The 23,444-nt window shown below is 36.9% G+C and overlaps 1 protein-coding gene across 1 annotated transcript; it reads left to right on the top strand.

Moving 5' to 3' along the window:
- Positions 1–17,820: 17,820 nt before the first annotated feature.
- LOC113299363 (nucleotide-sugar uncharacterized transporter 2-like) lies at positions 17,821–21,848 on the top strand. The gene is made up of 7 exons (XM_026548381.1): positions 17,821–18,211; positions 19,509–19,660; positions 19,751–19,959; positions 20,038–20,131; positions 20,479–20,645; positions 20,782–20,952; positions 21,106–21,848. Exons 1-7 carry the CDS (start codon positions 18,121–18,123, stop codon positions 21,392–21,394), a joined length of 1,173 nt encoding a protein of 390 aa, XP_026404166.1. The 5' UTR covers positions 17,821–18,120; the 3' UTR covers positions 21,395–21,848.
- Positions 21,849–23,444: the final 1,596 nt, after the last annotated feature.

The raw sequence follows: 23,444 nt of genomic DNA, 5'->3' as shown, positions 1-23,444 counted from the left end.
CTAATTTGCTCAATTGCTCATATCGGGTCCAAACTCTTTCCAACCAACTTGGAATTTGCTCAATCGACCGTCAGTTAGTCCCACACCACCAAGGGCCGGTTCTATGCTTCCTTGGCCGGTCCCTCACTTCTCCATAATTAGGTTTTATCACTTAATCCTCAGACGAGCACTATTCTAATAAGTGATTAAACCAGTATTTAATCATCATTTCACCAACCAGTCAATAAAGGACTCTGGTGCATGCTCATTCGAGCACTTGGGAAACACATGGTCGTCCATCATCCCATGTGGTCGATCCCTCCTTCACTCAGTGAACTATTTTCAGTAATTCATCAATTGACGAATAATTGATCAAAAATTAGGGTTTCGAACAAATGCTCTGCAAATCATGATTTTGAGCAGTTTCAAACACTAATAAATTTGTGTTGATCCAAGCAATCAACATCTGGATTAATTTTATAATATTTGGTAGGCTACCAATATTTTAATTAATATTTTATTGTGTCACGTTACCAATAATTCATCGAATCGAGCAATACTTGCTCAGTTGTTCGAATATTGATCCAACTATCAATATTCAGTAATTTATCGAATTGAGCAATACTTGCTCAGTCGCTCGAATATGGATCCAACTATCAATATTCAGTAATTTATCGAATTGAGCAATACTTGCTCAGTCGCTCGAATATTAATCCAACTATCAATATTCAGTAATTTATCGAATTGAGAAATACTTGCTCAGTTGCTCGAATATTGATCCAACTATCAATATCCAACAATTCATCGAATTTACAATATTTGCTCAGATGAGAAATATCGACATCATTCAAGAACTATACGTCTGACATGTTCAATCCATGAATCACTGAGCATTCGTCAATCATGCTCAACTCGACAAAACTTAGACTCACTGTCTAATCAAGTCAATGACTGACTAATCAAATACACGTCTGCTTTGCAGACTCCACGTTCGTGAGACATCAATCACGTCACATAAGGGATACCAATTAGGGTTTTGGTCTGGCAGCCTACATGATGTGTGTCCATCCACGATGATAAATGTGAGTAAGTCGTGCAAACGGTTGAGGGAGTTAGCAAAGTAGTGGGTGGACGATCAACCAAGTCTCCGCACGACAAGGAACTGATTTTACCACGATCTCCCATTTTCCCACTCTTTCACTCAAGAAACAATCATACTTACAGGGATCAATGTGTTCACTATTCTGACAATATAAATAAGTCCAAAATCGATGACTGAGAACAACATTTGTCGACAGACAATTCTCAATTGAAACTTATTTCCAGAACTTAGCAGTTCATCAATTTGCAGAAACCCACAACACATCCACAATCCTTGATCATCATTGATCTCACACACTTCTCAGCTTCCCTCCTACAAATCAACCCATCTCCCTCTTTGTGACCGAATTGACTCTGGAACGGCCATTGACTTGGTTTAGGCCGGAGTCCTACATATTGATCTCTCGAACTCAAAGCACTCTCGTGCAGTGCATCTCTTTGAGGTTAAGCAGTTTGCTCGGTTGAGGAGTCCCATCCGCACGATCTTCTCTTCACTTTCCTAAAAAACCAGCAAACCGTTTTTCCTCATCTACAGATTGGCGACCACAGTGGGAGATTAATCTCTCAGTTGCAATTAAAATTTTCTCAAGATGGTTGATTATGGGGAGGTCTCATAAACTTTCAATCTCAATTCATTATCTCCCAATACCGGAGAATTTCTTCCAATGGCTGGTCTGGTCAGGCTCTCTTAGAAGCTATGAATGCTCAAAGCTCAACCACTATTGCTGATCTGATGAAAATCCTAAATGATGTAGTAACAAATCAAGCGGAAATTATCAAGATACAGAATGTGGTGTTCGCCCTTTTGAAAGTTCTTACAGATCGGTTATCGAGGGAACCAATCTATGATTGCTCTGAAAAGAACGCTGATAATCCTTCCTATGTTATCACTGGTGTTGATATCCATACCTCCACCAGCGACAACGAGGGAAAAGTCTACACTCATGCTAAGCGTAGAAAGCTCCACCAATCTAGCTTGGGCGTCCATGAAAGCTCAGAATAATTCCAGCAAACTCATAAAGAAGACCTGTCCGTTTTAGCATGCTTCAATCAAAACTCTTACGATGAAAGGATAATGCCATTTTATAAATCTCTCTTAGAGGATTTACACTCTCGGATCGTGGCCGAAGCAACTGACCGATCGACTGCTGCTCTACTCAGCCAATCCAAGCCATTCCAGAATAAAGAAGTTTCCAAGGATATAAGGAAAATCGGGAATTCCTTTGATCTGAAACTCAACCTCCATCCTTCATTGAATATTACTGCTGAAAGAAGTAAAAATAAAACCGAGGCACGACAGCACAAGCATGCTTCCCCAGTGTCCCAGGTTTCTCCACAAAGGAAGGATAATCAAACTCAAAATGCACAAGCACCGACTCAGCGTCAGCAAAACGACCAGGAGGACCCAGATTTTCCTTTTCCCATTGAAAAGGTGATGTAATTATTAGCAGTCTGGATTCAAGACCGTGCGATCAAATTTCCCAACGTCAGGAAAAATCCGACTGAGAAAGAAATGGAGAATCCTCGGTACTATCGTTTCCATAGATTTTTCAGTCATCCAACGAGTGATTGCAGAACTTTGAAACGCATATTCAAAGAAAAAGACGATTCAAGAGAATTGGGGACTGAAGGAGTACACAAAAGTCCTCTCCGAATTAGAACATTCACACTCTCTAAATAACCAGTCAAAGAAGCAGTTCAGTTATTGATAGAGCACATCTGCGAATTGCTTTATCTGTCAAGGGCTCAAAGGAAGGACATGTTCGCAGATTTGAACCATATCGTGTCTGGAAAACGTCTGTCCATTCCAGAAACACTCCCTGAGCCTCCGGTCATTGACAAATAGATGTATGACTGGGGACTTCTCACCACGGTCAATCTAAAAGGAAATGAATTCAAGAGAGTGTTGGTCGACATTGGCACGACTGTCAAGATTATCCCTTTGAAGACTCTCAGAGCTGCAGGCATCACTCGACAAGAATCCATTCACGCATATCACGAAGGAATATCCAAGGATGTGTATGGTTACATCATTCTCAAAATGAAAACTGGTTCAACCTGGGCGGAAACCAAATTTCACATAATTAGAGAAGACCCAGGATATGATATGATCCTCGGACGTACGTGGATTCATGCTGAAAAGGTAACTCCAACACCTTCATTTGCACATTTCTCTGTCGAAGAAAGCTCTGAATCGGAAGAAGTGGAGGATACTCCATCATTCGAGCATCCGTAGGAAGTCAAAGCCTTGATGGATCTAACGCAAAAACCTGAAGGAAATGCTCATGCTTTTATCAAAAGGTTCCGCACTCAGGCAAATCTTATTTCCCCTCATGCGCCCATATCATCAATTTTCAAACATGCTGCTCTGGTCCGGGGGCTTCACTCCACCAGCAATTTAGCTATTGCAAAACGCTATGAGTGGTTGGTCTCGCCTCAACAATATTTTACTAAATGGTTGAATGTGGAGCCTCTTCGAACCGAGCACGTCATCGAAAAATTTATTGCTGAAATGATGGAAAAGTACGACAAAGAATACTCTGGATATTCTCCCGTAATTCTGCACAAGTGTCCATATGTTCCGCAAGATTGGAAATCTCCACAATCATGGAATCCCGCTGTACGAGGAATTCTGAACCAGCAGAAAATATTCAGGACACAGACGATCAAGCCTAACAAATTTCATGAAGGGGATTTAGTTATCAAAGCAGCTAAGCGCAATCTCCATTTTGCAAGAAAGTCCAATCGCGAAGGGCCTTTTATGATTGCTAAATCGACGGTTGGAGGATATTACAAGTTGGTTGATATGAAGGGCAAAACGAGTGTACCAGTGATACAGGAGAATTATCTCAAAGCCTTTAACGCCTGAGATATTCAACATTTTGGGGTATTGTATGTTCACGGCACGAACAAACACTCGAACACCTATTGCATTTTAGGATTTTTTTTCACCTGTAGTTCTAATTCCTCCAAAACGTTTGCAATTCTTGCATTCAGTATTTGAATTCAGTAATTTATCAAAGTTCCTTTTATTTTAAAAAATCTCTGTCAAATCTAAAAGAAAATCCTCAATCACCCACCTATCCAAAATCAATCAAAGAATCAAAACCAAAATAAAACTTCACATCTCTCAGATTTCAAGGTTTAAGAGATTATGGAAAGAAAACTAAAGGAAATCAGCAAAGTAAGATTTCTGCTTCTCTGCATTCTTCAAGACCTGGAAATCCGCCTTCTCCAACTCCAGCTCTTCCGTCAATCTAGTGATCTTGGCCATCTTCTCCACCACAGCATCACTGGGAAGAGGTACATTGTTCTCCACTGCCTCCTTGATAGTGTTGATCCTTTAGCGAAGCCACTTTACATTAAAACCAAGATCTTCAGATTTTCCCAAGTTATACTCCCAATCAAAGAGTATATCTTGAGTTACAGTATTTCTAGCTCTAGTATGTATATCATCTATAACACGCAAGATAGATCCTACTTGCATTTTATAGAAGTAACTATGTTTGGGGTCTTTGGAAACAACAGTGTTGCCGTACATCTTCCATAGCTTCTCATACATATCAGCATATCCAATGGGAACGCTAAATCCAACTGGTGTACGATATGGGAGTAATTCACCGAACGGGGGATCGAAAGCAATCTCTGCATTATGGTATTCATGCGCCACTATGCGATTCTCAATTATTAAAGCAACTTCTACAGTCATGGCAACAGTTTATTCTGGAACAGTCTCTTCTACTCTTGGATCGATTTCTTCCGTCGTTGAAGCAACAAAAATTGGAGTTTCGGTCTCCTCAACAGTTTTAATAACGACCCTCTCATGACCTTGAAATGCAGGGATGGTTGTCTCTTTATAAATAACTCCGTGGTTGCCCGAATCCTCATTATTGGTTCCATTATGCTCAACTCCATCGTTTCCACCTAATACGACGAGGATATGGATTAGAGATTTTCAAGCTGGGAATTCAAATGGTAATCATAAAATTCAGAAGTAAAGTCAAAAAACATCGTCAAGATACTTCATTATGTGTCCAAGATGCAAGAAAATGACAAAATCTCACGAAAAGACGTTTTACAGCAAGTCTGTCTGAAGTGATTTTACACTGCCCTGTACAAAGCGGCCAGTTGGGAGAAATTGGTAAGTAATCAAAGGTTTATTCATATACCATTTTCTTCATATCGATTTTTTCTATAACATATCAAAATTTCATAATAATCGAATAAATGAGCAAAGAGATGTGGCCGAAACATTGAACTACATGCCAGCTGAAAAATTTCTGGAAGTCTCCTGGAAGTTTACTGTTTCGCTGATTTCGGACACTGAACATGATCAAAACTCAAAAATCTTATTTACTAAAGCTTGGAAATTTTCTGGACATGAGAAAACATGGGTATATCGCAAAATTCCGACATCGGACCAGGATTCTACAACGTTTTTTTCTAAAAGACTTGAGTTCTAAAATTTTCTGATGACGTATTTCACTAAAAATTTTCATTCATTCATATGGATTCTCATTCATTCATTCATTCATTCACAAATCATCAATTTCATACTTCTATGAAGAAAGTACAAGAGGAGCACTTACATAAGGGGTCTCTAAACCGTTCGGAGGATTGATGTCGTTGAAGACACCGTTAATAACATTATTACTTCCATTCGGTTTCGGGTTTTGAAGATCCTCCGTCTCCTTATTTCCCTAGAAGGATTGTGCTTCATCAGTATTTTGTTTATCCATGACAATCTCCTCCTGGATACATCAACAACAATTATTATTATTCTGTGCAAGGAGATGCCATGATCGCTTGCATGAAGGAGATACTTACATCGATTTGTCTTCATCCATGATGCTGGATTCATGGTTTGTTCCCCCAGCAGGAGCAAGTCGAAAGACCGTCGATGAAACAAAACTCTGAAACAAGGTAACAAATATTTGTTTTGTGATCCTAATTACACGCGCGAAGAAAAGTACTCATACTGGGGACTGATAGCCTGTGACCATGATTGGACAAGGTTAAGAGTTGGAATACTAATTCGAGTCGACCGTTCGTGCATATCACACATTTCTTCAACTCAAACAATGTCTACCCGGTATAGCATTTTCAACATATGAACAGACAAATACCAGAAGGAGTTATGATCAATCTTTTATGAATGTGGACGTTCGTCCACTTCATTCAAAACAGAAGCATAAAAGAAAAGAGCAAGATGTATAATGAAAGGATTTTCATTTGAAAATCCTAATTCAATATCTACAAAATTGCTCAAATGATCAAGACATCTACTTCTACAAGAAATAAAATGGTCAACTACTCAGGAGGATTGCAAGCAAGACTAGTTATCAAATTCATCGGATCCATCATCGTCTTCACGATCATCCTCCTCCATGGAATCTTCTTCAAGTTCTTCCTCAGAGTCATTATCAGAATCTTTACTGGGAGCTTCTTCCAATTGATCTTCAAGATCATCATCCATCACATTTAAGTATTCATCTTCTTCATACTCGGCTCGGAGATCAGCCTTGGCTAACCATTCAGCCCTCATAAAGGATTCATGTGGTTTGATCCTGCGCTCAAGAGGTTTCCAGGCAGACTAAACCTCGTCTGCATCTGAATCATGAGCTACACTATCAGCATGGGATCGAAATTCATCTTACGCTAACACTGTTTGCTACGTCGCTTCTGCCGATAAATTGCGAGATTCTCATTTTCAGCTCTTTTCCTCTGAGATATTTCATCACGTCTCAGTTTTGCTCCCGTATTAACAAAGTTTAAGAATTCACAAATTTTGGCACGAACCACTCCTAGATGGTTAAGAGGCGTGTTGTGTACCAGTTCTCTCGCCCTGTCTAAAGGATTGATCAACCTTCGCATGAATATCTACTAAGTCTTTCATCTTCGGTTGAGTATTTCTGGAGCATTTCCCAGAAGAGTCAGAGACGTGGTCATCACCAAGAGCCTCCATTAGTTGTCACCAAAAGTGCTGGAGTCAAAACAAGTTGGAAACAATATGCGTTAAAATGGTAACCCTCCAACTCTTACCTGTTTACAATTTCACTAGATGTAGTGACTACAAAACAGAATCTTGAGGATTTGTTTGTTCTTTTAAAACTTGCGACGAACAAAACTCATTATTCAAAATCATAACTTGATTTTCATGTGAATAATTCACATAATTTTCACCGTGTGAGCGACTCCCACCGAGTGAACACTCATTGATTTTCATGCATACACTATTAAATCGCAAAATTCACGAAAATTATATTTCATCACACGTAATTGTTTGCTTTCAACAATTGCTCGAAAAATTTAACTCACGTAAATTTCAAAAAAAAAATAAATTACATGAGCAGGTCACATCTATAATTTTTTCGCTCGAACGAGCGTTCGTCTATCAAACGGGTCTTTTTCTATTTTACAAAGGTCCACATATTCTAAATTAATTTTGATTTTCATGGAAGCTCATAAACAAGATTTTATCATTAGACGCAGGTCTATTTCAGAAAAAAAAATCTCTCATAAGTTAGGGATTATCGTTTGTTTCCTAAACCGACGGACGGACGACTGTTTGCTAAAAACGAAATTTTCATAAAACCTACGCATGCATGCACACATATGAAATTTTGTTTTATGAACAATTCATATTCAACAATTCATCAAATTTACAATATTTTCTCAGACGAGCAATATCGACATCATTGATTCAACTCAATATTCAACAATTCATCGAATTTACAATATTTGCTCAGACGAGCAATATCGACATCATTCAAGAACTATACGTCTGACATGTTCAATCCATCAATCACTGAGAATTCGTCAATAATTCTCAATTCAACAAAACTTAGATGCACTGTCTAATCAAGTCAATGACTGACTAATGAAATACACGTCTTCTTTGCAGACCCCACGTTCGTGAGACATCAATCACGTCACATGGGGGATACCAATTAGGGTTTTGGTCTGGCGGCCTACAACACGTGTACCATCCACGATGAGAAATGTGAGTAAGTCGTGCAAACGGTTGAGGGAGTTATCAAAGTAGTGGGTGGACGATCAACCAAGTCTCCGCACGACATGGAACTGATTTTACCATGATCTCTCACTTTCCTACTCTTTCACTCAAGAAACCGTCATACTTACTGGGATCAATGTGTTCACTATTCTGACAATATAAATAAGTCCAAAATCGACGACTGGGAACAACATCTATCGACAGGTAATTCTCGATTGAAACTTATTTCCAGAACTCAGCAGTTCATCAATTTGAAGAAACCCACAACACATCCACAATCCTTGATCATCATTGATCTCAAACACTTCTCAGCTTCCCTCCTACAAATCAACCCATCTCCCTTTTTGTGGCCGAATTGACTCTGGAACGACCATTGACTTGGTTTAGGCCGGAGTCATACATATTGATCTCTCGAACTCAAAGCACTCCCGTGCAGTGCATCTGTTTGAGGTTAAGCAGTTTGCTTGGTTGAGGAGTCTCGTCCGCATGGTCGTCTCTTCACTTTCCTAAAAATCCAGCAAATCGTTTTTCCTCATCTACAAATAGATATGGTAAAAACAAACATTAATAATAAAAACTCAGAACCAAATTGTATTAAATAATCAAGCTTCACACTTAGAGCATTGATTTCATCTTTAATCAACAAAGGTTTATCTACACATGATCACAAAAGAGAATGGATTCTCCCTAAAGGGGTAAACCCTAGGTTTTGGTGTAGAAGATGTAATATAGGAGGTAAATATGTGTAAAATATGATAAAATTTTTTTTATCTTCTTATTGGATTGAGGGTTTTCTTATATAGTGCTCACGTGGTCTAAGGTTTAGAATCCTTCCGGGACCGCGTATTCCTTGATTTAAAATCCCAAACTCGTGCCAAACACCCTAATTACGGCTGGCTTCAAACCATCCATAATTTTGACAAGAAAATAGTATCAAAATACTTAAAGTTACGGTTGGTCTTGTCTCCTCCAAAGTTGGCCGTAACTCCTCATGTACACTTTTCGTCTTTCGCCGTTTCGCTCGTAACTTCTTCATCCGACGTTCGATTGACCTCATTATTTTTGGGTTGCATTCGTATCATATTTCTTTAGAAGATGGCATTGTGAAATCTTTGTATCTATTTATTTCAGTTTAGGGTTAGCTTGGAATCAACCGTAACTCCTCATGAACTTTTAGTGGAAATCAACTTGCTTCTACGTTGGCTTTGGGGTACTTCTTACCAACTGAAAATCTTCCCAGAACTTGTGTCCAAGAGTTGACTTTGCACCTTCCAACTTCTTATTTTCATGCGGGAATGAACTCCTTTCCTCTTCTTAGCTCATTTTAACTCCATTTCCATTGATTTTGGATAAAATCCTAAAGAAACAAATAAAATACAAAAGAAAAGTAATACAAGGATAAAATGCAAGAATCGTAGCAATTATTAGTATGGATTTGACACTTTAAACATGTAAATTAAGCACATATCATGTGTTCATCATGATTAAATTTTTAGGTGTTTAAATGAACATCAAATTATTTTTAGTTCTTTGGAATACTTGCCAAACCGAACAGTCTTTATACACGGTTCCTGAACCGGTTCCTAGTGTATATTGTTTTATTGTATTTTCAAGACCTAAAAGTGTTTTCTTGATTCTCAAGTTATCTTAGCTTGAATCCTAAGCAACCCACGGTCTTTGAAACCTATAAATAGAGATGCTCTTTCAATTGGGAAATCAATACCTAACACTTTGTGTCCTAGTTGATTCTAGTGTCGTTCTTTATAGACCTAGGTTTTCTCTGAGAAACATAATTAGGTATACGACTAAAAGACTTCATTTTGGGATTCGTGAAGCCAGGTACGACTATCTTTACCTTAATAATTCATGAATCCTGATCTTAATTTTCTATATCGAGGTTTTTATTATCTCTTTCAGGCAAGATAGATAGTAATTACAAAGTTTTGTTTATCTGAGGCTTTGTGATTCCTCAATATAGGTATCTGAAAACTGGTCTTAATATTGATCTTTTGAAGACTGTTCTTGAGAGGTGGTTAAGAATCTAGGATGCTCTTCGGGGGTCGTAAGTTCCAGATTCGTGAGGCTTGCTAGCTTTTTCTATTGCAGACAAATTTCCTCAACTTGATCTTTGATCTAAAAAGAAATCAAATAGGGTTATATGTTAGAGGCAGATTGGTATCAAAGTATTCACTTCAGCTGAAGAAAATCTTAGGATGTAAAGGACGTCATCTAAGGGAATCAATTGTGTAGAGCCTTGTGAGGTTTAAGAGACGTATGGAGCGTGACTGTAACTGAATTACTTGGAGGGTGGATTCGGTCTAAACTACCATCCTATCCGAAGTATGATAGTAGACTAGTGTCTGTAGCGTCTTAATAAAATTTGGTGTTCAAATCTGGACGAGGTCCCGGGGTTTTTCTGTAGTTACCGTTTCCTCGTTAACAGAACTTATAGTGTCTTGTGTTTTTTATTTTCCACATTATATTGGTTATCTTTATAATTGGATTTACGAAAGTTTTACATACTTAATCTTAGTAGATACGTCCATATAATTGTTATCAATTACAAAACTTGTTTCTTGTAGAGTTCGTATCTTGAAAGATAGATAACACGTATAGTTACTTGGCAGAATTTCGATTGGATTATTTGGATACTACTAGATTGATCTTGGATATTGATTTTTGAGATCTTTCAAGTACTATTCTTAACAATCAAGTTCACGGACTCTTGTATGTATACATACTGATTGAGAAGAGGTTAAAAATATAAACTATATATATATATTGTCAAGGATCATTCAGCTGGTCTACTTGAAATTGTATTAGGTTTTGTCCATACATGTTACCGAACGAAAAATTTGGTGGTGTACTTGGTACCCCTGCACTTTTAATTGGTATCAGAGCAAGCGAACAATGTTAGACCTAATAAGTATGTGTTTGAAGTGATCTGTATTATGGACAGGAGTGCAATCTCGACTAACGTATCATCAGTTTTTTAAAGAAATGTTTTTATGGACTCTATCAATAAGACTGGATCTTTTTCCTTCTCGGGATTAGATAAATATTTCTTTCATAGAAAATAGTCGGTTGCTGAAAATTGTTGTCCCTCGTATCTCTCTGATAAATCTGATTCGGAAATAGAAAGGGAAATAACCAAGGAAAGTGTTGAGATCCTCAAACATCTTAGAATTCAGGTTTCTGAGGTTAATAGGCTGAAAAACAAAGTCAACAATCTTACTGGTAAGGTCAATGAAAAGGATTCACGAATTAAGGTTCTTCTCGAAGAAAAGGCTGAAGTAGATATGCAAATTATCTCACTTGAGGCTCAACTTGAGAAGATTGCCTTGGAACTTCAACGTCCATGTAATACATGTGAATCTGAAAGATTATCCTTATCCATGGCTTCTTTAAAATAAAATAGTTAGAGGAAGTAATTTTCAGTGGCACTCATGATAACTCAAGTAAATCTTTTTTAGAAGATCATGCTTAAAGTATGATTACTTTGATAAAGGAAGATCAGTTATGTGACCAAGAAAAAATTGTATGTAATAAAGAAAAGTTATTGTGCTAAGTATATTCAAACTGATTCCGTTAGGATTCAGAAGCTCTTCTACTTCTATAATACAAAAGGACATGTTCGGAAAAAGTGTCATCTTAGATTGGAAAATAATCGGATTGAGTCTCTTCAAGATACCTTGAATCCCATCTTAAAAGAAGTTACTGACATTCAAATGTCAAAGCGTTTTTTTTTTGAAATAAAGGATACTGGTTCTCAGATCAAGGAACCTCCCAGTAATTTTAGTATGGCTTATTCATCAAATCGAACAAAGAACAAGGAGTTTGGCATAAATTCTAAGAAAAACCTGAAGAGTTCCTCACAAACTTGGGATCCAATAAGAACTCACTTTGGGAAATCTAAGGACATACCAGTCAAGGAGACCATTCAATTGGCACACCTGAATTCGATGATTGCAGGCTATAATGATCTCATAGATAAGTTATCATGTACCTTCCAAAGGCATAAGAACTCAGGTAAAAATTCCAACTTCATCTCTCTTCATGATGATAATGAGTTTTATTATAACTTCTCAAAACCAAAAGGTCAACACAGAGGTAGAGTAAAATCGAAACGTGGAAAATTCTCAATGGTGAGTATGAAAATACTCCTCCTGATGATCTCTAAGCAAAGAGACTATAATCCTCATCATCTCTGAAAATCTTATAAGATGAGGATTTAAAGAAACAGGTGTTCTATTTGTCTCAAATAGTTATGCTATGTGACATGTCTCTCCTATTTACCTCTAAGAGATAGTAATGCATATTACTATGATCTTAAAAGATTTTTATTTGAGATCATAAATATCTTAAGTGTGCAGAGAAATACTCTTAAATTAATAGGAAGACCGTATGTACTTAAAAAGTAACTCCATGTTTTATTTGATTTTTGAGTAAAGGAAGTTCGGTTCATGAACTTTTTCCTAATTTAAATCAAATTCCAAGAAATTTTTCTCACGAACCGACCCTATGTCTGGAAACTCCAAGGTGTTCATCTATTTAAATACCTTAAAATTTGAGCTGAGTTTTCTCATTCAAGTCTTCTCTGCATTCAATACGTCTTCCATATCTATCATGGAAGGGAAATTTGGTAATAAATGCATCATGATTAAATTCTTAGGTTTTTAAATGAACATCAAATTGCTTTTAGTTCTTTGGCATACTTTCCAAACTGAACAGTCTTTATACACGGTTCCAGAACCGGTTCCCATTGTATATTCTTATATTGTATTTTCAAGACCTAAAAGTATTTGCTTGATTCCCAAGTATCTTCTAAGCAACCCCTGGTCTTTGGAAACTATAAATAGAGATACACTTTCAATTGGGAAATTTAATCCCTGACACTTTGCGTCCTAGTTGATTATGGAGTCGTTTTCTATAGACCTAAGTTTCCCCCGAGAAACATAATTAGGTCTATGACTAAAAGACTTCGCTTTGGGGATTCTTGAAGCCAGGTATGACTATCTTTACCTTGATAGTTCGTGAACTCTGATCTTGCTTTTCTTTTATCAAGGTGTTAGTAATCTCTTTCAGGAAAGATAGATAGTAATCGCAAAGTTCTATTCGTCTTAGATATCTAAAAACTGATCTTAATTGATCTTTTGAAGATTGTTCTTGAGAGGTGGTTAAGAATCTAGGATACTCTTTGGAAGTCTAAGTTCCGGATTTATGAGTTTTGCTAGCGTTGTCTACTGCAAACAAATTTCCTAACCTTGATCTTTGGAAGGCTAAGTTCCGAAATCAAATAGGCTCATCTGTTAGAGGCAGATTGGTATCATTCTTCGGATAAGGCAACTCTTAGGCTGTAAAGGACGTCAGCTAAGGGAATCAATTGCGTAGAGCCTTGCGAGGTTCAAGAGAGGTAAGGAGAGCGACTATAACTGTATCACTTGGAGGGTGGATTCGTTCTCAACTACATTTCCGTCAGAAGTCTGATAGTAGGCTAGTGTCTGTAGCAACTTAATACAATGGTTTTTCTGCAGTTGTGGTTTCTTCGTTAAAAAAACTTATGGTGTCTTGTATTTTTCCCTTTCCGCGTCATATTGTTTATCTTTATAATATGATTTACACAAGTATTAAATATCAATCTTAGTAGATACGTCCATATTAATTGTGATTGATTACGAGACTCGCTCTTGTAAAATTCGTATCTTGAAAGATAGATAATAAGTTTCATACTTGGCAAAATTACGATTGGATTATTTGGATATGACTAGATTGATCTTGGATATTGATTTTTGGGATCGTCCAAATGCTTTTCTTAACAATCAGGTTTACGGACTCCTTGGTCAAGACTTTCTGATTGAGAACAGATAGAGATAGAGATATAAACTCTATATACATATTGTCAAGGATCATTAAGTTGGTCTACTTGCAATTATATTAGGTCTTGTCCATACAGTTTGTCGAACAGAAAAGTTGGTGGTGTACTTGGTACCCTCCCATTTTCACGAAGGACTTGTGATATTGCGCACTTATGAAAAATGGGACATGGTCTATAGTTTCACCTCCTCCAAATCAGAACATTATTGATTGTAAATGGGGTTTTCGAATCAAATTCTATGTTGATGATACTATTGAACGATACAATGCTTGTCTTGTTGCAAACGGATTTAACTAAAGAGGGGCCTTGATTACGGTGAAACATTTAACCTTGTTATTAAGTCATGTACTATTCATGTCATTTTGACTCTTGCTTTTATCTTATATATTCTTGGTATATTCGACAACTTGATATTCCAGATGATTAATGGTATTCTTATGAAAGAGGTTTACATGAAACAACCACCTGGGTATACATACCCCCAGTTTCCAGATTATTTTTGCAAGTTACATAAGTCTTTATATGATCTTAAACAGGCTCTACGATCTTGGCACACTCTTTTCTCTTGGTTTTATCAGTTCCATTTCTGTATCTTTATTGTTTATTCGTCGGTCTGACGATGATATTATATTCTTGCTGGTTTATGTGGATGACATAATTATCACAAGGTCTTCGATGACGTGTTTATAGTCTCTGTTGGATACTCTCCACCAAGATTTTGCTCTTAAGGATCTTGGTTCTCTGTTTTACTTCCTTGGAATAGAGGTTATGAAGGTCACGGGTACGTTATTTCTTTCTCCACTTCCCTATATTGAAGATCTTCTTGTTCATGCCAATATAATAGGATCTAAACCAGTCGTCACTCTTTTTAGTACTTCCACTGATTTACACCCGGTTGGCAGTCCTTTCTTGACTGATATCACTATATACAGGAGCTTTGTAGGCGGTTTTTAGTATCTCTCTATGACTCGACCAAATATTACGTTCGCATTTATCAAGGTATTCCAATATATTCATAAACCAACTGAAGCTCATCTTCTTCTAGTTAAGCGTATACTTCATTATCTGTATAATACCTCTACATTTTCCATTGTACCGCGCCTTGTACAATATTTGAGTTTTACTTTCTCGGCCTATACAGATGCTGATTGGGATGGTGATCATCTTGACTGTCGTTCTGCGAGCGAATATTGTATCTACCTTGGATTTACCCTTATTTTCTGAAGCTCTCGTAATCAACGCATAGTCTTTCGGTCGAGTACTGAGGCTGAGTATCGTGGCCTGGCCATTGCTGCTGCTGAATTAATGTGGGTTGAATCATTTCTCAATGAACTTCAGATTCCCCTAAAATATCCTTCCACTCTATGGTGTGGTAATTTAGGAGCTACCTATCTCACAATGAACCCAATCTTTCATGGTCACACCAAACACATCGAATTGATTATCATTTTGTTCGTGAGAGTGTTCAGAGTGATAAACTTGATGTCCGTTTGTTCTTTTCCAAGGATCAAATCATCGATGTCTTTACTAAGCTACTAGAAAGGATCGTTTTTGTCTTCTTCGCTTGAAATTTAATGTCGTTGATCATCCACATCGATCGAGGGTGGGTGTTGGATGTGAAGTTGGATGTAAGAAAGCGAGTGCATACACGCGATAAAATATTGGCAATTAAATCCTTATATTCTCACCACAAAGAAAATGATGCCAGTTATTTTCCTTAGCATTTTGTTTCCAAACACTGATTTCCCTAATATCAATGCTTCCATGCACTGTGTTGTTTATGGTAAACTTAATGCGTTGCATCATATGTGGAAGGAGGAAGAGACTATGAATTAAATTTTGTAGCATTATGAAATTTTCAGAAAAGTGTTACTGTCATTAAGTCTGAGAGATAGTTGGTCTTGAGTTTACCCGTACGTAGTCAATGTCAATTTAACGCATAGTTGGATGTTTAAAGGTTTATCAGGCTCTCGGAAAGTTATTTAGCCTTTTACCCCAGATGCTACTTCTTGGCTGCACAAGAGAAAGCCTAATAAACAAAGTTTTGAAGACAATAAAACTTTAAGATGGATGGAGATTTGAAAATAAAAGCTATATCCTTTTTATTTTCTTAGGCAAGAGCAGTTGGTCAATCTCTTTATATCAATTTCTCCATGTCAAAATACTTCTAGGCAACTGTTAGAGACATGTCGTAAAACAAAGATTCCAGGTTTTCGAAGATTATTTTTCCAGCTACCACTCGGTTGATCCGGAAAGAAAGAAATTTAGGAGTCTACAATAAAAAATTCCAACAAGCGAAGATTATATAACAAACAATATCAAGTCACTAATTTTTATTTGGTGTAAAGTTTTTCACGATGATCTTGCAATATCATTTGGAAGCTGGCTGCTAATCAATAATGAACCCCATGACTAACCCTTTGCTTCGAACATATATTTTTTTTTAATTTTCTCGAGTGCTTGAATGTGTGGCTTGTCTCTCTATAACAATATTCATTTTATACGTTTATTTTTCTTTTCAAAAACAGTCTCACATTTATAATAAAATATAGATGTGATGTTTTTTTGACGGCAAATGGCGCATTTTAAAAAGTTCTGAGTCATCAAAATAATGACAAAAAAACTAAAAAAGATTTATAAACTATTTTTTTAATAAAAGATTTATATGTATTTGTATATCATTTTCCTTTTAAAAAAGAAAAGAAATTGTACATTTTTTTGTTAATATATAATTCTCTTTATCAAACAAAATAAAAATAAAAAATAAAAATAGGTCATAGCACAGCCATGAAAAAGAAAATGTGCACTTGCGGAAAAAGAAGAAGACAACTCAGACAGGTGAAAAATAACGAAAAGGTAATTTTCATAAATAGTTGAATAAACATACCCAGAGGATGGATTATACAAGTTGGGGAAGTAGACAAAGTTTCAACACAAATTTTAATTCAATCTTAAAGAATGCTTGTAGCAAGCTATGCAAAGCAACTCTTTTGATTTTCCTCAGTAGGAGGCTATTATGGTTCGCTTAAAACGGTTGTTCATGAATGGTGTCAAATATTCAAACCAACCATTCTGCAACAATGAACTACTGCGCCAAGTAAGAAATCCAGCTATCTTATGTGTTCTGGATACACTAAAGTTCTTCTCATCTCTTAATGCCAGGCGCGGCATGTGAGCTGAGCCCTCACTTTTTTAACTAATCCATTCTTAGACAGACCATCCGTTAGTTTTGCAACCAGCCAATTGATTAGATGCAAATTTTACAAAACCAACAGAATCGGTTCGGGTGTCGTCTAAACTGACTGGACGATGTCACCGCAGTACAATATACCAACTACGTGAGTACGAAATTTGTTATCGCACCAATTTTTTACTGATCAGAAATTATCAACGCCAAAAGAAAAAACAAAGAGGCCGATGCTATTATAGTAAAAATAATTTAACGGGTGCAAAAATTCAAAACTAGGCATGTAAGTAGCCAAATATTTGTAATTAGGCTTAATCAAAGGTTTGAAGCCAGCTTAGCAGGGGTGTAAGTGCACATCCTTGCACTAGGCTGACACCGCTCCTGATAATGATACTAATGATCTGAATTTGAAACTCGTCCGCACCAAATTCTTTAGCAATCTGAAGGAAATAAAATGAAGACAAAAAAGAAACTGGTTTCAATGGCTTAGGGGGTGGATGGACTTCTGACGGTATTACTAGGTAATGTACACCTACTTATAGACTGCGTCGGCGAATAATAAAAAACAGCATTCAAAAATTAGATTTCCTGAAAACCAGAAAAATCGAATTTCCTTATTAATTACTCATAATAATCAACTGTCGGCTTGGTTTCATCATCAGTTTGATTCTAGTTCCACTAATCTAACTGTCGGCCTGTTTTCTACTTTTGCGCGTGATTTCCTCACTCACTCTCTTTCCTTCCAGTCTTCACTGTCAATCTTCATCTTCAACACTCGCTCATCCCACGTGTCTGTCTCCATCTCTCTCTCTTTTTTTCTCCAACACTTCTCACTCACAGTATTCACTCTTTCCACTTCTCTCTTTCAACTAATCTGTCACCATTACATTCACATTTGCTCTCTTCGTCTATAATACATATACATACACCCATCTTGGTTCTGGGAGGGGGATTATGTAGAGAATGCTGTGTAGCAGAAAGATGTTTAATTTCTTAATTAGAAAAGATGTTAGAAAGATACTCAAACGTAAAGACAGTGATGCTGGCGAAAGAGGTACTTGTATTCCGCTAATTACTCACTTCAAAATTAATACTTGATTTTAACTGTTAGTTTATGGATTTTTGGTTCTAAAGATAGTGTCTTGCTTGCTCAGAACTGTTGAGATGGGGATCCAAACAATTTATATGCTTTTTGGAGTAATTTTAGAAGTGGGTTTTGGGTGTTCTTGTTGAATACTAAAGGGTTGGGTTTGTAATTAACTATTGCTTGACTTCTAGTTCTAAGTAATGTTGGATAGTTTTAATTTTAGGGTTTTATTTCAGCCTTCTCTGATTGGAGGGCTCAAATTAAAGTAAGCGTTTAGTATTCCAGAACTTATTTTTATAGTTCAGATTAGAGAGATAATCAATATTTACCAAAAATTAGGGTAATCTGCTCGCTTCTAATCTATTTAAATTCCCTGCAAAATGAAAATGATTACGATGTTGTTTGAAATCTTGGTTTCTTGTCCTGTTATTTCTTGTCCTGTTATTGATATGTTCGAGTTGTAGTTCAGCAAACCTATTTGGAAAGTGAATTTGCCTAATTTGTTCTATAGATTATTATTACAAGCATTTCCATGTTTGGATGTCTTGGAGAGTTAATAGATGGAGGGGTACCTTGAACTTGTTAAATGGCTGCATTGTCCTCTTACATAAGGCAGTCTTGCTATAATCATTTGTATTAACCCGTGGTATTCTCCGGTTACTAAGAAGGAATAATAACATGATTTTTTGTAGTGTAAATTCTGCCCAGCTGTGGTATGTTTTCTGGTTGTTTTGCTAATGAGTCTTTACTGTTGATAAGAGTAACTACCATTGGAGTTGCCTTGAAAGAATTTGATTGTCTAGATAACCTTTTGGTCCTTTTCTGTATGCTGATAAAGTCGGATTATTAAGAACAAAATTCTGTTAATTGAGCAGAAAAGTTCATGTGACCTGATTCTTTAGGTTAAGTTTTCTATCTAAAACTTTGTTTTCCTTCTGTCCGGTTGTTTATTGTTTCTGGATATCTCCAAGCTTTTGATTCTCGAATAGCAAGACATAACAAAATATAGGACTTTTCAATGCAAACTACATGCAAGGAGCTCTGTTGCTTAGACTTCAGGTGTTGCAAGTCTGATATGAGTTGCTATTCTGTTATTACTTAATTGTCTTAATGCTACCTAATTCTTACGTCTTCAATTCAGTATGAGCATGTCGGTTACAAGAAAAGATTTCAAAACTCTGACAACCTGAAAGCTGAATATTGATCTTAGATCATTCTTCTGATTTTCCTATTTCTGACCCGATATATTTGTTCTTTACTATAGGAAGAGCACTTGAAGACTTGCGAGCTTCTCTTTTTAATGAGCTACGTACATCTGATGGTGCAAAGCGTCAACAGCAAAGAATATGTGGTCCAACTGTTGCACTTACCTTCAATTTCTTGGTTTCAGTGGGTATTATCCTGGTTAATAAATTGGTTAGTCCCTTTACACCTTTTTATTTATTTTTTCTAATATTCTCTGTTTAGGTATTTTATCAACTTATAAGCCTTTTATTTTGTTCTTAGGTGCTTGGAAAAGTTGGATTCAATTATCCCATCTTCCTCACCTTTATCCATTACTTATTGAGCTGGTTCTTGATGGCAATACTTAAAGCCCTCTCGCTTCTCCCTGTATCACCTCCTTCAAAGACAACTCCATTTACTTCTTTACTTTCACTTGGAATTGTCATGTCTCTCTCTAATGGGCTTGCTAATGTGAGCTTGAAGTACAATAGGTGAGATGTTCTCTCTTTTTGTCACCCCACTTGGTAAAAATGTTTCAAGCTACACAATCCTAATGCCTATGTTTTCAGTGTGGGTTTTTATCAGATGGCTAAGATAGCTGTAACTCCAACAATCGTACTCGCGGAATTTGTTTTCTTTAGAAAGAGAGTTTCTTGCCAAAAGGTATTTACTCTATGCATTGACAATCTTAATATGACTAAAAAAAAGAAGACAATTAGCTCTCCAAAAGCCAGATTAATGTCTATGTTTGCCGTACACGACACTTTTTGTCAAGTATAATTTGTTCTGTAGTGTCTCGGTTACCTATTCTATGGGAGCCAATATTCATTCAGTTGTAACCCTGAACTGAATATAATATGTCAATTTCACTTCTTAAATATCTGGAACTGGGCCAGTGAAATCAGCTCCCATCTGGTTCCACAAGGGTCCGATGGGAACCCCCTGTATTTTTGTGAGTGTAAAAGGGTATATAATCTTGCAATCCTGAAACTTTATCACTACATCTGCAGGTATTAGCACTTGCTGTGGTGTCTATTGGTGTGGCTGTGGCTACTGTTACCGATCTACAATTCCATTTCTTTGGTGCTTGTATAGCATTGGCATGGATAGTACCCAGTGCCGTCAATAAAATCCTATGGTCCAACCTACAACAGCAGGAGAATTGGACTGCCTTGGCGTATGTCTCTGTTCTTTGAGCATTGCTTTTTGTGTCTTTATCTAACTCGTGTATTTTTATATGGCATCTCAATGAAATCTATGCTAATAACTTTGTTCTCTTGTATATTTTTATATGACATCCATATGACATGTAGGTTAATGTGGAAAACTACGCCGATTACTTTGCTTTTCTTGGTGACCTTAATGCCTTGGCTAGATCCACCTGGTATCCTCTCCTTCGATTGGAACCGTAATAACACATCTGCCATTTTGGTATCAGCTGTCCTCGGTTTTTTACTTCAGTGGTCAGGTGCTTTAGCACTGGGGTAAGTCATATACATCATATCTACTCTTTGCTAACTTGTATCGTTAAGGAAGAAAATAAACTTTTTTTTTCCTTAAATCATTTAAATGTAATTTTAAGACTAGAAAATCACATGGTTTTGAAGCAGAAAATCAATATTTGTGTTTATCTACAGGGCAACGTCAGCAACCACTCATGTTGTTCTCGGGCAGTTCAAAACGTGTGTGATCCTTCTAGGAGGCTTTCTCATATTTGGTTCAAATCCTGGCGTTACTAGTATCTGTGGGGCGACAGCAGCCCTTGCAGGTATGTCGGTTTATACTTACCTTAACTTGCTCAATTCACAAAAACAACAACCAACCAAAACTTCTCCAAGGCAAGCATTATTCTCTTTATCAAAATCTAAACTGAGCAAAGAAAATAGCGAACCCCATGATGGTAAATGCAACGGCGAATACGTCTAAAGCATGGTAAGCATCTGACTTGGAGCAAATTAGAACAAACAAAACAAAAAGAAAAAGAGATTTACTAACACCAATATTGTTATTCTTTTTTTTTTCCTTACATAATTTTTTTTACCACGTCTTGGAGTTCCATAAAGCATATATATATGTGTACTACCTCTTTTGTTAACCATAAATTCGTGGTTTGTAAGGCAAAAAGAGCCCTGGTATTCTAGGGCTTGCAAGTGTAGATTTTGTTGAGTTGTATTTGCTCCTAGTTGGACTCAAGAGTTACAAAGTATATTTATGTATTTAATTGATGCAAAAATTTGTCTCTGTTCATGCGAGTAATCACGGAAACTTACTTTTTCTGTTCACTGCACATTTGCTCAGTCTAATTGTATGCATGGTAAAGAAAATTTATTGAGAATAATTATAATTGTGGAAAAGAGAAATAAATAAGAGAATTTTGACAGTTCCAGGCTTCAAGTATCTGTAGCCTTTCTCAAGGTTACCTATGGACACATTATATATACCTGAGTAAAAAAAATAAAAAATAAAAAAGATTTGCAAATTAAGGAAAATAATCCTAAACTTCCTCTATGAACCTTTTCTGCCGGTGGTGTGCTGCTACTGGTTGTGGTATTTATCCGACGAACCCCAAGGATTTGCCCAAGGGTTGGCCCAAGGGTTTGAATCGTCGAAGTTCTGCTTTGGAAGCTTGATTTGCTCACCTTTAGCATCGTCAGACTTGTTCTTGTTCTTCTTCTTCTTCTTTGAATTCAAAACTAGGTATATAACTCCAAACATGGTGATTGCCAAGAAAGCAACAGCTAACTTGACATCTGACTTGATTTCTTCTACTATACTTCTATATTCGTCTACCATTGTTGTTACCATTGCTTTTGCTTGTTTTTCCCTTGCACTACTCGTCCTTCGGAAGGGTTTTGCTTCTTATTTCTTAAAGAAAGAAAGATGTTTCAGCTGGCCCTTTGAGATATTTGAAGACGTGACAAACTAGCTATTTGGGTTCTTAGATTTTTATCATGTGAATTTTCAGTCTTATCTTGCCAAGGAAGAAAACTTAAATTTCATACCGTGCGTTTTAAGGCCGAACCTCAACGATTTCTTTGCAGTTTGGATTTTTCTCTTTCGGTTTTTGGACTGGATATTCTTTTAAGGTCCGTTGTTAGAAAATTTGGGAACTCAGTTTGGCCCATTAATAATGATGTTATTTTTTTTACGCTGGCCCATTAATAATGATGTTATTTTTTTTACGCTGTCACAAGTCACTGTATAACGATGGTAAAATTATTGGGTGATCTCGGTGATTTGAGTTTGAAACTCTTCAGTTGCCTCTCTTCCTGTCATGGCATGCCGGTACGATTTATAGCACAATACAACATGTTTAAATGTAGGCACAACACCCACTCTGAAACTACACATTAGGCAAGAACAGCACAATACTCGTATACATCGGCATAGCACAATACAACTCGCCAAATTTCATATATAATATATAAAAATGCCACAATTGTGGCCAATATCGTTTCCGACTTTTAATCTTGATAGCAAAAGGTGTATGAGATCATGTCAAATTAGTCAGGTAGTACACTGACTAAGGCTGGCTCTAACGGGATCCAGGATCCAAGATTTTTTCCTGTAGAAGTGTCGTTTATGGATGAATAGTAGCCTTGCTTCCCAGAGAGTACTGCGTGTGGTTTGGATCCAAGATGGAAGTAACCCAGGGACGTGATTTGAAACTGCGTGTAGGATTGGCTTACCTCCTCCGATTGGAATACCAGTCAACCGGAAGAAACCTAGAGGGGTCAAACCTATCTCAAACTCACGGAAGTGAAAAATTCTGGTCTTCTTCCACCACCTCTCACATATAGCTTCAGTTAATGCCTTATCCGCATACTTAAATTTAAATTCAAATACAGACCCAAAACCACACACTTGAAGAAGTACACTTGCACGGGGGTTGTTATCAACCACTATCTGGTAAAATTTATATACCTCTTTCCAACTGCTCCTAAAATTTATGTCTCTGTTGTCATCTAAGTTCTCA

This window comes from Papaver somniferum, chromosome 7, assembly GCF_003573695.1.
Source record: "Papaver somniferum cultivar HN1 chromosome 7, ASM357369v1, whole genome shotgun sequence".
Taxonomy (NCBI): domain Eukaryota; kingdom Viridiplantae; phylum Streptophyta; class Magnoliopsida; order Ranunculales; family Papaveraceae; genus Papaver; species Papaver somniferum.
Note: the sequence above shows the minus strand (reverse complement) of the source record. Positions and strands in the feature narration are given on the sequence as shown.